We start from the raw sequence: 16061 nt of genomic DNA on the forward strand, positions 1-16061 counted from the left end.
CCACAAAGTTGAATGTTATACTATAGATATTATATTAATAATAAAGGGGTCAAAGTCAGTGCAACAGAGGCAAGATGACCTGATGTTGTGTTTAGTATGGGTCAAGCTCCAATAAAGCTAGGTCCTACATCTCCCATAATGCAACTAAATCTGGCATTTTTGTTAGACCTAGCTACCTTATCATTTGAAATACAGACTGTCTAGTCTCCAAACCTCAGCCCTAATTACATCATCAGGCTGATGACTTCACCAGGGTTATTTTCTCAGATTAAAAAAGCTTCTTTTAGAGCCATTAAAGACAACTGTTGTCACTGGATGAGTGGTAATAAGTCATTTTGATCAAAATGGTGGTTTTCCTTTCAAAAAACATACTGCAAAAAACAACTGTTATGTCAAATCCCATTGTTTTCTGGACAACAATTAAGTCACCCAATACTGCTTTAGTTGAATACCTCGTTCCGATTTTTTTCAGTTAAAATGGGACCTTATCCAGGTTGTAGATTTAATTCCTACTGCTAGTCAGTCTATGTTTAAACAGACTGCTAAAAGGGAACTGTTGGTTTGTATATTCATTGCATCATCTGTGCCAAAAGATGATCCCAGAGAGGAAATGTGTTATGTTTGAGTATGAAAATGTGCTCTTTATGAAATAGTATTTTTTTCCAGATGTTAATCACACAAATACTGTAGCATGATTATTTAACAGCAGGTGTTGGCTGATATATTTCTGCCATGTGTGTGTTTTAGGGTCGGGAACACTCTTCACCTGACCACCGGCGGCACTCCATGCTGGACCCCTCTGTCCTGGACTCAGAGGTGATCCGGCTCCGCCAACGGCTGCTCAGCACTGAGGACGCCCTGAGGAACGCCATGGACCACAACCAGCAGGTCGACCAGCTGGTGCAGGCCATGCGAAGGCATCCAGATAAAAGCCCGGTAAAACAATACTTTCACAGATTGAACTAGGAAAGCATTAAAAAAGGATTTTGATTTGAGGCATCTTGGGTAAAAGTGCCCATGTCAGAATGAATGAAAGGGGCGTCTGGGTAGCTCACCTGGTAGAGCGTGCGCCCCAGGTACAGAGGCTCAGTCCAGGTTGCAGTGGCCGTGGGTTCATTTCCAACCAACCTCTCTCACCCCTTCCATGTCTAAGCTGTCCTATCAAATACAGGCCTGACATGCCCCCAACAAATAAAACAAACAAAAACAAAGGATGACAGGGTACTTGTACATATGTAAAAACTAAGATAAGTGGTTTTAATGACAGCTTTAATATGTAAAATAACAAGTGATGTGTGCAGTAATGTGTGTAATTGTACAAAGAAAATGGATTTTAATGTTTACGGTATACCAGACTATTTTGAAAGAAAAGAAAATATGCTATTTTGCCGTTCTCGCGGAAAGTTGAATGAGAAAATGTATAACACTCTTGTCTGTACAGTAAAAGCAACAACTTTGAGCGAGCAAACGGCAAGTTTTGATGAAGATTTAAATCCTGCAACAGTGGCATGCGCCAGTGACATTGACCAATGTGTCCCTCCATTCCACCTCACACAGCCTTTGTGGTATCTGCTTAATAACGTTCTGCAAGACGACAGATGGAAAGTCATCCAGTGAGCTCCTAGAGCTAAACTACAGTCAGGCTTCATCTCTAGGGCATGAATGATCAAATGATGTTTGTCTTTTTTAAAGGGATGAGTCAGAGTAATTTCACCCTAGGGTCATTTGCACCATGATCTCGAGCCAAACCCTCCCCCCAGAAGTTTTTTTCCCTCGGTCGAACATTGGGCAAATTAGCGTTATTAGCTGAATGGCTTAGTGCAGGACTTAATGGAACCACATGTGTATCTCATAAATTACCCCACTAATAATGCCTGGAATGGTACCAAACTTCAGTAGCATAAATAGGTTAGGTAATCGTAAAAAGAGGCATTGGAAAGTTTTTAAGTACACCAGAAGTTTATTTAAATAGCACTTGCCTGATGGCTTCTACTCCCTGTTAGCTAGCGCTCTCATTCTCCTCCATTAGATGTAGCTCCTCGTCTATGTATTCAGGCTGGAATAGGTACAGGCGACATTCAAGATTAAGCTTGTTCTCACACTTCTTGCTCCTTCTTTACTACTTTACCGGTAGGCTCTTCCAGCATACGATGCCGTGCTCTGTGCGGGATCTCGCAAGATCTCCTAAATTTCCTAAAATGCCTTTAATTACCCTTAAAACACAGCTGAATCGTCTCCAAAAGGCAGCTACATTGACGATCGGTGACTGTTTTTCAGGTGCATGGTGCAAATTCAGCCAATGGAATTCATCATCAGGAGTCAGGAGGCACTCGAGATGTTGGTATTATTTCATTCTATTTAAACAATTAACATGGATGTGGTGATGTCGTTAATGCCTTTTAGTGCTAAGACATCTTGTTTTTTTGGCTTTTCAGGAACAACACTGATATGAGCAGAAGGGATAAGCCTAAACTGGGACATGCAGAAGTCCATCTTAAAGAAAAGCTCATCCATCGTTTCTCCTGATCCTGCGATGGACGCCTGAAGATTTCAGTTTGCAGTTAATACCAAAACAGCGAATCTCTATCTTGAGTGAATTTATGTGTTGTTGCAGAAAGCACCTATTAGCCAGTCATGAAGACCGCTTAAAGTACTATAAAATATAAACAGGAAATGACACATGGACATGAAGAGATATCGGTATAACTCCTGGAACGTACAGTATGGCAACCTTTGATGCTTTACAGTAGTTAGAAAATTCAATCTACAAGTTGCCGGGAACTGACAATTCTTAATTTTTAACCAGAAGGAAAAAAACGGCTGATTGACAACGATGTGAAGAACTAAAGAACTGGGTCTCAGTCGCTTTGTTTGTTTAATTTATTACTTTTACTTTGCTCCTCAGCCGCTTGGCCAGTGATACTCAGAGCAACTCATTACGATGACTAATATTTTTCACAGAGTTTGGCTCATCTGTCACTTTACTTAATACCTGATGAGAGAATTGGTTGGAAACTCATTACAGTCTACTCTGTCCAGTGTTTATGCTCCCACTTAAGTGTACAATATGATCATAATTGTTGGTGACGGGTGTTAATGGAAGTATTAAAAAGGACCTTTTTAAAGTAATACTCTACCCCAAATCTGTCTTTTGATAAAAATAAAAAATAAACACCAAAGGCTTGCAAAGTAGCTGTAAAAAGATTTGTATTATACTTCATGGTTATCAGGCTGGTGACATTTGTGTGACAATGGATTCAAATTTTTTTGTCAACAAAATCTTCTTAACCACTTTCTACAAAATAATCCACTACCAGAGGTTCTATTAATGTGTTGATTCTGTTCCAAACTTTTTCCCGCCAGTACACACCTAAATACTCTGCTTCTGTCTCAATCCTAATGCACCTTTTGATACTGAAAAGTACTTTTTAAGCAGTCCAAATTTGTTTTCTGTCCCTTACGAAAAGTTTGCAAAACCCTGTGCTGTCTCAATAACCTCAAAAGCAAGTTACAGTTCTCTTGAAGTTTCCTGAATGAATATTGTTCAACTCTGTGAAAATCATTCCATGTTTAGATTTCGGTCTTTTCGTAAGCAATCAAGCATAACATGATGGAGAAGTTGGAGGCACAACACAAGCAGAGTGATATTTCCTCTGGCATTCTGTGAGAGTGTTATCAAACTTATATTATGGTCACTTTTCAAGAAAACCTTCTAGGAAAATCTTATTTTGTTTCTTTTTAGCTATCTTATGGAAATAGTATGTTTAACCCTCTAAGTTAACTTAACTATTAACATACTCTAAAGCAGCATTACTGTTGCTACTGTACTTTATGATTGCTATTATCAGAACCTGTTTTACTATGTTTGAGGGGTTGGAACCCAACAAATCACTTTTATTTCTGTGCCAACAACATAACCTTATTAAAGCTGCCACAAGTTCTTGTGAATCACTAACAACTGCTTATTATGGTGTATTATAAATCCTACATGTGAATACACTCTGGGAGAGAGTTATCTGTTGCAGGACTGACAGACATGATTTCAACTACCAATCCTCTCTTCAGGTATCGGGTAAGGTGGCTATTGGGCAATCAATCAGTCCTTTTTAGTCACTGCACATCAATGGACCCCGTGCTAGGAATTAATGAAACTGGGAGACCTCCTGAATTCAGCTCTGAGTTATGTTACAGTATATTTATGGAATTAATAATACAGTGAATTATTACAGACTTTTGTGTTCTCTTAAACTCTGTCCAACCTCGTACCAATACATCTTCTGTAATTATCAGCTATTTCATTTACTGTGGACTATGTATCAATGCAGACTCATTCATATCATTCATATAATTTACTTATTTATGGTACAGCATAGCAGTCTTATTTGCTTCCCAATTTAATGCTGTATCTAAATGTCCCTGGATTAGTTTAATGACCTTTTCTTATGCAGGGCTACTGAAAGCCTGTCCCAGCAGCTAAAAACCCAAACAATGGATGTAAAAGGTTACACTCAACCTTCTTTCCCAGGTTGTAAACATTAGGATTTCATTTGCAAAAATGTCATTGAAACATATTGAACTTACATTGCAAGTCTTCCAAATATTGTTTTATCCATAACTAAATTAGGAGATCCTGTTTTTAGTTGGTCATAGGTTGCTATTGCTGCACAAGAGACATAACACAGAGGAGAGTAGTGTGTAAAGTGTCTCCTGAGCAAAACATGTAGGGCAGGCACTGGTCAGCAAAGATAAACTTACATTTTCCATTGGATATTGTACATGGCCTTTTCAGCTGGATGGTTCATACCCTTTGGATCATTGCTGCAATGGTTTCGGAGATTGAGTCATTAAATATTAACAATGTGGGCAAGGGCTGGTGGTGTTTTATTTCACACTCTTTCATACTTGTGTCACTTCTGTATGTTTGTTTTTGATGGCAAAGCACACAGACGATAGGTATATTTCTCCAGAGTTGACTCAAAGTGGTGTCAGATTTCATACTACTAAGAGGTTGGTGGTTTGGGAAATTCTGCCAGTAACCATAACCAGTTATCCATTAAACACACACACACACACACACACATTCCTGTTGTAAATCTCTCATCTCAGGCAAATATGTGGTGTTAGAATGACTTGTTGAAAAGAGGAGGCAATCATTCTCTCAAGGGGAAAAATGGCCAAGCTCCTGACACCCAGACAAATGTTTATTTACAATCTCTGGATTTCTAACCTCCACACATATCACTTTTACTGGTAAACCTTGGCAAATGTCAGGTTTTATCTACACGTCCCAGTTTTTTTGCTAGAGGGCAGATTGATTATGCCGGTGACATTTGAATAAAATTATTTCTTATTTGCAAAGGCAATCAAAAAGTACAGTATATGTGAAGCACAACACAATTTATTGGTGTTGGTGAAAGAGTTCACCTCATTAACCTATTTTATAGTGGTTTGGGGGTAAATTTATAAAAAAGTAACTTAAACTAACCAGATTACAGTGATGTAGTGGATTATATTATTATTATTTTTTGTAAGACAACATGTTCCTTTCCCCTAGGACATGAACTTTACCCTATATTAAACTGACAAGCTATTTTAGGCAATCACAAGAGCTATGGGATAACTGCCATGGCCAAAAGATCCATGTAGGCCTGGCTATACTATGTATCCACTTTGGACAAATCCTAAAAATAATTTGGATACTCAACATCAATCCACCTTCATGCAGGCTATCAGGGATTTAAAAAAAAAAAAAAAAGAGAGAGCAAATCTGACAGTTTGAAGTTGCAGCCAAGTGGCATACTGGGATATAAAGAGTCACTGCCCTGATATAACAATAATAAGAATAATAACTAATATTTTTCTTTCCATGTAAATGTTGTACCCTGAGGGTATTTCCAGTGGTTAATCCTGTATGTAAATTGCAGCCAATAGATGCTGTTGTTGAGTGGGGCTGGGATTAGCAGGAGGCGAATGAGTTTCAATTTTACTGGATTACAGAACAAAGAGGGGAAAGGGACACCCTGCTCTGTTAAGGGAAAAAGAGAAATAAACTAAGGAAAAATACACAAATAATATACTGTAATACATGCGATCAACATTGCGATGTTCCGGATTACGATGTTTTAGCAGACGCTACGGCTACATTGTGGATGTGAATTGTGAGCGTTTCTGATGGATTAAAACGGGGGAATAAACCTATTCCGGGATTGACAGCAGCAACAAGGCTATTTAATCGCTAATTAAGGTGAGATTTCGCTGGCCCTTTTAATATTCATAAACAGTTACATAGTTTGCTTTCATGGACCGGGTTGCTTTTGGGAACTGTACATTTAGAAAGTGCAGATTATAACCTAATTTCTGGACTGGGGAAGGAGATGAAAGGAAAGTGCTAGCGCTAGCTGTAGAGCTAGCGACTGTAAGCTAGCTCGTTAGCTAGCCCGACGTTATTATGATACCGTAATTAGCCAGTGTTGATTAGTTAGCTAGACATAACGTGATGGTAACCAGTGAAGACAAGTTATCGTTGGTTAGCAGTTAAATCAGCCTAGACGGACGTCTCCCTGTAACCTTGCGAGTACTAGCCCATATTTATGATAAGGATACAGCATATGTCTGCTTGCTAAATTATCCCCCATATATTGCTATCACTGATACGGTTACCGAGCTAGCGTTAGTACAACAAAGCCAGCTACTGTAGCTAACGTAGCAAGTGTAAACGAGAAAGGAAACAAGACATTTGAATTTAAGCAAAACAATATTAATATTGGCGTACATTTAAACAATGGCTTACTAATTGCATTATCGTTTATTACAATCAGCACGGTTAGAGGAGTGTTCCTCAAACTAGGAATTTCGATAAAGCCATCTCAAACTGTTGTGTGCATTTTTTTTAAATCTAGACAACGTTAGTTAAAGTGCAGTTCTTTTCTTATTTGACTAGTTGTAGTTGCTATAAGAAACGATATAACTGTATACCAAGTTTATAAAAAGCTTACTAGGATAAAACTTTGTCAGCTGAAACTGTCTGGCGGATTAAAATGACAAGACGAGAAATAAATAAGAACGATTTGTACACACGCAACAACAGTAACAAAACACACACACACACACGCACGCACGCACGCACGCATGCACCCACACGTATTTAATTTGGAAGAACAGACCTTGACTTTATTTATTGCACCCAGGTCTCATATCCTGTGGGTTAAAGCTATTTTCTCCTGGGTCTAGCTAGCTTTTCAAAGTAATTCCTCTCCTCTCATGCGATGTCAACTCAGTAGTAGTCCTGCCAACATTTTCCAGTACAAGAAGCTCTCACCACAACTCCTGGGTTAGGTCCCATATTGTAAAAAGTGAGATTTACATATTTTTTTTAATTTATTTATTATAAAAGCAGGTTAAGGTGCTGTATAAGTCGTATAAATGTATCAAAACACTCAATACACAGAGAAATGCACACAACCTTTTTCAGAATCTGTGCCTTTAAACGAGCTGTCATGATTTAGGTACAATTGTAATGTCACTGTGTACAAAAGGGCATACCATGTGTATATACTATATATTGGTACAGAGTGCTGCTTCAGTACCATAACAGTCATTCCCTGGTTGCAACGACAGTTCAGAGACACTAAGAGCACAATTGTGGAAGACCCAGAAATGCGAACCAATCTGAGCAGACAGGTCTTTTTTTTGGGAGAGGGGCTTAAAGAGAGTGTCGCTAACACAACATTTCAGACAGATGAGAATACAAGTATTATTCAGACAGTCAATATGAGAAACATTATGTTTTTGAACATCAAACTACAAGCATGAACCTATACAAATTTAGCATAATATAGGGACTAAAATATCTTGGATGAATACAGTATCACGCACACTACCCTTTCGTTAAATATACATAAACGGTTACAATAAGTCATTTGACCAATTACGTATCAGTTTTCCATATGTCATAATACCCAATGATCCCAAGTAAAACAAATCAACTGTTACTCCAAACATTTGTAACTGATGAATGAATTGAGTGTTTAATGGTTATACTAACCAACTGTTACGCCTAATATTTGTTACTAATGAATGAATTGACCGTTTTATGGTTATATTAACCAACTGTTAGTCCTAATATTTGTTACTGATGAATGAATTGACCGTTTTATGGTTATATTAACCAACTGTTAGTCCTTATATTTGTTACTGATGAATGAATTTACCGTTTTATGGGTATATTAACCATGTCATAAATCCACTGAATTATTACGTTCTGTCACAATTACCTTATAATATACATATATACAATTTTTAAAGCATTGGAAAACGTGTGGTCCTTACTGTATATCTTGCTTGCTCTATTTCAGACAGTTAAAGGTTTGAGGCCTCAGGCACAGGGTGTAAACAAAGTGGGATTATGTTGTATGCTTTATATTAAATTAGACAGCGAATGTCAAACCACACCCAGACTTACTGTTTAAATTAAGAAAAAAAGTTAAAGGTGCCCTGCCACACGTATTTCATTAATTTGTGGTAATGTCTTAAGTTCTACCATGGACTTTAACATTTTTTGTGGAAAAAATGCCTTGGTTATCTTGTTTCAAGTCATCATAGCATGGTATAGAAAGCCTGCAGGAAGACTCAGCTCGAATTGAGCCAGTTCTCATTAATATTCAATGAGCTAAGCTGCGGGACTCTGATTGGCCAATAGTTAGCCAATGAGAGCATGACTATTACTATCCTTTATCCAGCACAACTGGGCGAGCTCATGAATAGTAATGAGCTCAGGCAACATGACGTCAGACTGACCAGCTTTTGGCCTGATTTTACCGCTTATTTCTTTTCAGTGGCTAGAGCTGACAGAGGAGGTAGCGGTTCATTTTCACATTCAACACATAACACAAACACATACATGTACTTAACACATTTCAAAAAATGCAAGTAAAAACGTTTTTGTGTGGCTGGGCACCTTTAAGACTGATTTACCACTGGGATTTTTCCGGGAGGATGAAATTCAAGAGTTATTCAGCTATTCAGTTATTTTAGCCATCGACTAAAACAGGCCACAGACCTCTAAAAGGTGAGCAAGGTTTGTCATCTGAGGACTGTTTTGGGCATGTACAGATTACACTTTATTGACATGTCTTTGACCCTCCAATTAGTTTTCTTGCAACAGTTAGTTTCACCACAGAACCCCGAACGACACAGTGCCAGTTTGGGCATTTCAAAACGGCGTGCTGACCTGAATCTATCTAGCACTGTGCAAACGTGCACCAACAACATAATAAACAACACAAACAATTAAAAGCACACCGTACGTTCACATAGCTTGTCACGGCTGAATCCAGATAAAAAGTGTACTCTACAGTCTCTGCCATGCCAACACAAAAACATCAGTTTCTGACATTCAGTGCTTCTCACAAAATGGATTGTGTGTATCCTTGAAGCGTCACAAAGGTCCTGAATGCACATCGTTTTGCATGAATAATTAGCAATGTTGTTTGTTAGCGTCTTACTGCCAACTGTACCGAGGAATAGTGCAAAACCATTGGCGGCAGTGTGTATTGTGTCACCTTCATGCGTCGTGTGCATCCTCATTCTTCATTCACGTGCATGATATACAAACAATACGGGGATCCACTCATAAAATCCTCTAAAGCTTACCACAGTATCTCCACTATCTGCTGCCTCGGCCAAATGCAATGCAGCTATTTGTTTGGGGTCTTTTTTTGGAAGTTTGTGACTTCCCCTTATTTGAGCTTTGCCCTGCCCAACTGCAACCTGAGCAGATGTCTGATTAGCCAGATTAATTGAAAACACCTGTGCAGGTGTGCAAGGTGTTTATTGTCACAATAATTAGAATCTTGGCATACTGTACCATCATGTGAAACCATGTATAGGCAATGCTGACCTTGTGTGTTGTGTGTTAAAAGATATACAGTTTTTTTTTTTTACATATACTTTTTTTAAATGAAATTCCAAAAGGTTAACATACTTTTTTGTGCCACTGTATTAAAGGAATATTACTATATGCAAAGTGTGAATGTAAAAAAAAGCTTAAGTAAAAACCTTTGTTGATTGCTGGTGTAAATGGATCCTTTTTGAATCTATGTGGTCAAGTTTTGCTCCGCTTCAGAACTCTAAAGACCTTGTCCCTAAATGTTGATGTTGATGTTTTAAGACATCGGACATATAGCTCTGCTAGCTAGCTGTTTAATTTTTCTGTTTTGTGGTTTTCAGTATTTGGATTTGTAGTCAGTTAATAGCTTCATCTTATCACAGAACACAGTGCGTAAAAAAAATAAATATATATATATATATTACCACTGTATGCATGTGATACGATTTCTTTATTTTAGTATCTAGTTTGACAGTCATAAGTGAAAAAAGAATGTAACTTATAAAAATCTACAAATAAATAATTACCAAAAAACAGCTTCTCTTAAACAGGTTTTATACCGTTTCTGAGCAAATTTAAATTCACACAACAGGTAAAAAAATGGTTTAAAAAAGTGGAAGCTGTTTGTAGTTACTTATCATGTTCTCGGCAAACAATTCTTAAAACCCACCTCAGTGCATTTTACATGCTCATAAAATCACCAGTTAGATTGATATTAGTTATATATATTTAGATATTTTCGGGAAGACCCATGATATCAAACAAGTTCCAAAACCTGTAGCTCCCACTAAAAAACCTTGCCAGCTGGTTTTTATGGGCTTATAGAATAGGTGATCTTTTGTCATAGTGATGGTTTGGATGGAATCACAGTGAATCGTGTTAGCTTGTCCACAAAATTTACGTAAATCATCAGAGCAACTGCAGGATTTGTGTGTAATAATCTTGGGTTTTGTTTTCTTTAGCTTCGTAGTAGACTCATAGATAAACTTAGTTGGTTTAATTATTAATGTCAATCCACACTGAATAGTCCAAGATTCACAGAGAACCATAACAGGGCCTTGACATTGCGCTTGTGCTTCCTCCTGCACGTTGCAATTGACATTGCATTATTCTGAGCCTGTGCTTATCCCCACCTTTCTCCTCCTCGCTACTTCTCTTGCCTTTTAAATATGTGAGGGAAAGAGGCCATCTATTTTGAGGCAGTAATAATTTAGGAGGGGGCTAATGTTTGCTGTGGCCTCAGGGGAGGCAGATTTAGATGGCCAATAGACTTGGCATGCTCAGACTGGTGCAGCTAAACCCCACCACACCCACCCTCCTCTTTCTCTTCCTGTCTCTGTCTATCTCTCTCTGCCTTTATGTCCTCTCTCTTTTGAGTCAGTGGTTTGGGCTTGCCAGAGGCTAGTATAATGGTTCCCAGTGTCTGGAGAGATTAAAGGCCAGAGCTGCATTGTTCAAATGCCCCGAGATTAGTTTCCAAGGAGACTGGTTTTAGTTGCCATGAGAACATAGTGTCTGGCATTTGCTGAGCAGAGTTTTATTTATTTTTTTCATTTTTTGTTTGTTTGCCTCTTTACTTAGATTTTTAAATGTCTGTCTTGTCATTTGGAGTTTAGGGGATTTGGTTTTTGACAGGAGGTTTCTGTTCAGATGTATTGTGCTGTTACACTGTGGTGCTCTCTTTGTTGAAACGTAAAGGAACACACCGACTTATTGAGACTTTAGCTTATTTACTGTATCACCCAGAGTTAGATAAGTCCATACATACCCTCGCGTGTTGTAAGTCTGTCTGGCGCACCTACTGCTAGTCTATGTTACCATAGATCCTGGAGGTAACCGGCCCCGACTAGCCTTCTGCTCCCTATAGTGAGAAAATAACGCCAAACATTTTCCTATTTACAGGTTGTGATTTGGATAGTTGAAGGGTGTGCAAATAACACGGTCACATGAGACAGCCATCTTCTTCTTTTTTTAAAGATCTTTTTGGGGCATTTTTAGGCCTTTATTTCCACAGGACAGGTAAAGACACGAAAGGGGAGAGAGAGGGAGAATGATATGCAGCAAAGTGCCACAGGTTGCAGTCAAACCCACGGCCGCTACGTCAAGGAGTAAACCTCTACATATGTGCGCACCACTCTCCACAGAAGGCGAAGCACTGCTACTTGGGCGGAGGGATTTGCTTGCAGCACCTGAGAAACCCCGTGGTGAGGACAGCGGTGCTTTCCAGGTGTTGCTCTAATCCCACTGCCCAAGTAGCAGTGCTTCACCTTCTGTGGAGAATAGTTCCCTGTATGTGCAGTACATGGTTAGAAGATGGTTGTGTCTCATGTGACCTTGTTATTGTGTGACCATACAAATCACAACCTGTAAATAGGAACATGTTGCCGTTATTTTGTCACCTATTGGGAGCAGTCGACTAGTTGGAGCCGGTTACCTCCAGGATCTGTGGTGAGCTAGACTAGTGGTAGGTGCGTCAGACAGAGTTACAACACGCATATTTATTTGTTTTATTTTTTATAGTCTACAAAATAATGATGTTTATGTTTATTATAATTATTATTTAGAATTACACAGAAAAAGAGTATTTTACAACACATGGTGTTTGTTGTCAAAACCTTACTCAAACTAAGAGCTAATCCACTTTTTTGATTTAGTGAGAGCTAGGCATTTCCCAGCATGCCCTGGGTCCGCCTGGGTGACACGCACGGAGATGAGATGGGTATGTATGAACTTATCTAACTCTGGGGGATACTTTTTCCAGCGCCATCTGTCAACGAGAGAAAATAGAGTATAAAGAGGCTCACATGACATCATGCAAGTGCTCTAATTAGCCCCAAATGACAAACATAACACCATAACACCATGATTTGCTGAATTGAGATTGATGAACTAGCCTTTTAGCCACGCTAGCAGTGCGGCTCTAGGGATGTTCGTCGTTCAATGGCTTTGGTCCAGACCTGAATATCTCAACAACTGTTTTATTTTCTGTAGCACCATCAGCAACACAGTTTTTTTTACTGCCTTGAATATGCATCACCCCCCCCCCCCCCCCCCCCCCCCCCCCAGAATGATTTGTATTTGACTTTGATGAACCCTTTTTTTGGTTCTCAAGCTAACATTTAGTTGTATTTGTCTAACATTTTAGTTTACGACCACAAACTAATGGTAATTTTGTGCTAATTAGAAAATGTTAGCATTGAAAATATAAGGCTATCTGCTCAACATCACCATGTTAACATGTTGTTGTGAGCATGTTAACATGATGATGACAGCATTTAGTCCAATGCACAGCTGTGCCTAAGTAAAGCCTCACAGAGCCGTTAGCATGGCTGTAAATCTGTCTTCGTTAATATATGAAATATGCATCTTTGAGGTAAGAAAAAGGTTGTACCCTTTATTACCTCATTCCTCTCCCAGCCTCCAGGCCTTGGACGAACGCTTTTATTTGCTTAAAGTCAAACCAAATGATGTCAGCAGAAACTGCTTTGAATGTCAGACACTGCTGCAATGTGTACATGAATGCATGCTCATGTACAGATTTTGTCTATGTCGCACTGTGGCTTCTTGCATAAACTGTAGTCGTCTCGTCCCTGCAGAGGCATGGCTCAGATGAGGAAGCTGGCATGTGATGGCGTCAGGACAAACTCCCGGGGGGACTCGCAGGCCCCGCTGGTGTCCGCCAGACAGGAGATCCTCACCAGCCTGGTGTCCGCCCTCGACTCAGTGGTATGTCTCAGATTAAGCCTCGTCATATTCCAAACATGTTTCTAAACAGCTCCATTGCATTAATGAACCAGTTTGGTGGTGGCATGTTCTTGTTGATGGGAAAATACATTGGGGCTGCACGATATGACCTAAAATCAAAATGAATTGCACATTCCCTCAAATAACAATAAATGAACGATCATTATTTTGTGATTTGACGATGGACACTGTGTTTTTTTGTACATTTAAAAAAAAACGTCTTTTGTATGACAAAAATGTAAATAGCCTATACAATCTATTTCTTAACCGCTAATGAACTTGTTAGTCCTAACTTTGAACCAGCAAGTTGCGTTTTAAGCTCCTCTTTTTTCTGCTTGTGGGGAGCTACGACACATGAAACTATATTGATGAGGACCAGCCAGTTAAATCGGCCGTCCAAGAGTATACCAGGCAGACATACAGCTGACAACCTGCAGGTGGAGACATACATTACATTACATGTCATTTCTTTTAGCTGACGCTTTTTATCCAATGCGACTTACAGCTGATTTACACCAACTCCGGAACGGCGGTGGAGTCAGTAGGTTTCCATTAAAGTCAATGTGTGTCTTTTCACTGACTGCGGAACGGCTGCGTTAAGACTCCGTTCCAGTTTTGGCGATCTGCAGCGGATCCCACCGGAGCATATACGCAGAGCTTCTACTTTTGACAGATGCCGGAGAGCTCCGTGGCCATTCAGCAAAGGGCAGATTGTGTAGGACAGGAAGTCGAGCACAGAAACAAAATAAAACATCTGGTTAATTTTCATAATAAAATACGCCGTGCTCACGGCAGATCATATTTCCCTGCACTACACTTTGAAAATGTCATAATGGGCGGAGACAGGCCTGATGTCAACAGGTCAAAGGTTTTGTAGTTCTCTTTATAGAAACTACATCCTGTTATATCGCACAATCATTTGTGAATTTGCAAGATCTCGCAGGTCTTTGTGACTTCAGCTGTCAGTCACGTTCTGCAACAAATCCGGAGCAAGTGGGTATTGATTGGCAGGGTTAGCCTTCTCTGGATGTATCGTGGGCTAAACTGTGTATCCTTGTCACTGTGTCACAAGCCAACGCATTAAGAGATTGTTGTAGCAACCAATGTAATAGCATCTTATAAATCACATTTCATGAAACCCACAGGCGCTCTACGCAGGTATAGGGGGACAAGGGAATGGAAAATAGTGGGCCAACACAAACACGGACTGAAAATAAATTAAAACCAGGCGCTAAATGGAAGGAGGACTTAATTTAATGTAAGATACTGCCTACAACCACATTGCACATAGTAAAGTTATTTTATGATTAAAATAGACATACATACCTAAGGGGCCAATTTCGGGGTAGTTTTTGAATCATTTTCGATCCTGTATTGTCTCCGTATGTTGTCCTGACTGAGAGTGACTCGGTTTCACCGGTCTCTTTCACTTTCCCTTTCATTTGTTCTTTGTCTAATATCGTTCTTGTCTGTGATGGCCCTTCCCCCAATATCAGCCATGACTACAGCAGATAACTTCTAAAATAACAATTAGGCCTACATAAAGAAATCTCCTGCTACCATTTACCTGACTGAATACTTTAACCTTGGCAGAGGCATTAATAAAAACTATATCAAATAGCGTTCTTTTCAGTGTTTCTCTTGTTTTATGTTGCAGGTCATTTATAATCATCAGATGAAAAATGACATTTAAAAGTCACAAATGGTTACTTTAAGCATTTTGTTTTATCGGAAGAGAATCCACATACAGCTCTTGTAGTTCCTCGGTTTTCTCAACAAACTCTTGAGTTGCAGACGTCTTCCATGGAGTTCATGCTAATAACTTTGGATGGTTTTGCAGTGCATGGCGATGTCTAAGCTCAATGCTGAGGTGGCATGCGTCACCGTACACGAGGACAGCGTGATTGCTGTCGGCACAGAGAAGGGCAGAGTGTTCCTCAACTCCAGGAGGGAAATCCAAACAGACTTCTACAAGTATTGCCGTAAGTTTGCTCTCCGGTGAAATTTTGAATGTATCTTTCCACTGTTCATTCTTGATAGAGCATTGATCAGTCTTATCATAGCTACAGTTGTGAGGGAGTTAAAAAAATTGATTTGTGTGAGGCTTGTCCTTGTAGGATTTGGCAGTTTTGTGATCAAACAAATGCAGATTCAGTCAATAAGCTTTGGGAACTGTAGCAGCTTGGGGTTTTTCCTCAATGTCGGATTACTTTGTAGTTGCAGTTTCACACATTTTATCACACATTTTATCACACTTTTAGATAGAACGGTTTAGTAACAAACTGTCTTGTCACATCTAATTTGGCAAAAACAATTGATGTGTTACGTTTGCAAACCAACAGACATCAAAATTATAGGCACTGCTTTCAGGCGCATTGAAATACTTGTGTTGATCAGTCAGTCAGTAAAAAAACACTCATAAGTAAAATAT

General features: G+C 39.2%; 2 protein-coding genes across 7 annotated transcripts in view; both read left to right on the forward strand.

Moving 5' to 3' along the window:
* The window catches only part of clip2 (CAP-GLY domain containing linker protein 2), a 40103-nt gene extending 35241 nt beyond the window's left edge, over positions 1-4862 (forward strand). For 4 of the 5 annotated variants that reach the window (XM_034889735.1, XM_034889734.1, XM_034889736.1 and 1 more), the window contains 3 exons: positions 748-936; positions 2278-2341; positions 2436-4862. In XM_034889735.1, the coding sequence (XP_034745626.1) occupies positions 748-936; positions 2278-2341; positions 2436-2452 (270 nt within the window). In that variant the 3' untranslated portion in view covers positions 2453-4862. The remainder of the gene's footprint in view (positions 1-747; positions 937-2277; positions 2342-2435) is intronic. The other variant, XM_034889732.1, reaches the window with a different exon arrangement.
* A 1107-nt stretch (positions 4863-5969) lies between these two features.
* Positions 5970-16061, forward strand: part of gtf2ird1 (GTF2I repeat domain containing 1) — a 34925-nt gene continuing 24833 nt past the window's right edge. For both annotated transcript variants that reach the window (XM_034890064.1, XM_034890066.1), the window contains exons 1-3: positions 5970-6244; positions 13483-13612; positions 15471-15612. In XM_034890064.1, the coding sequence (XP_034745955.1) occupies positions 13487-13612; positions 15471-15612 (268 nt within the window). In that variant the 5' untranslated portion in view covers positions 5970-6244; positions 13483-13486. The remainder of the gene's footprint in view (positions 6245-13482; positions 13613-15470; positions 15613-16061) is intronic.

The sequence above is a fragment of the Etheostoma cragini genome, chromosome 13, assembly GCF_013103735.1.
Source record: "Etheostoma cragini isolate CJK2018 chromosome 13, CSU_Ecrag_1.0, whole genome shotgun sequence".
Classification (NCBI taxonomy): Eukaryota; Metazoa; Chordata; class Actinopteri; order Perciformes; family Percidae; genus Etheostoma; species Etheostoma cragini.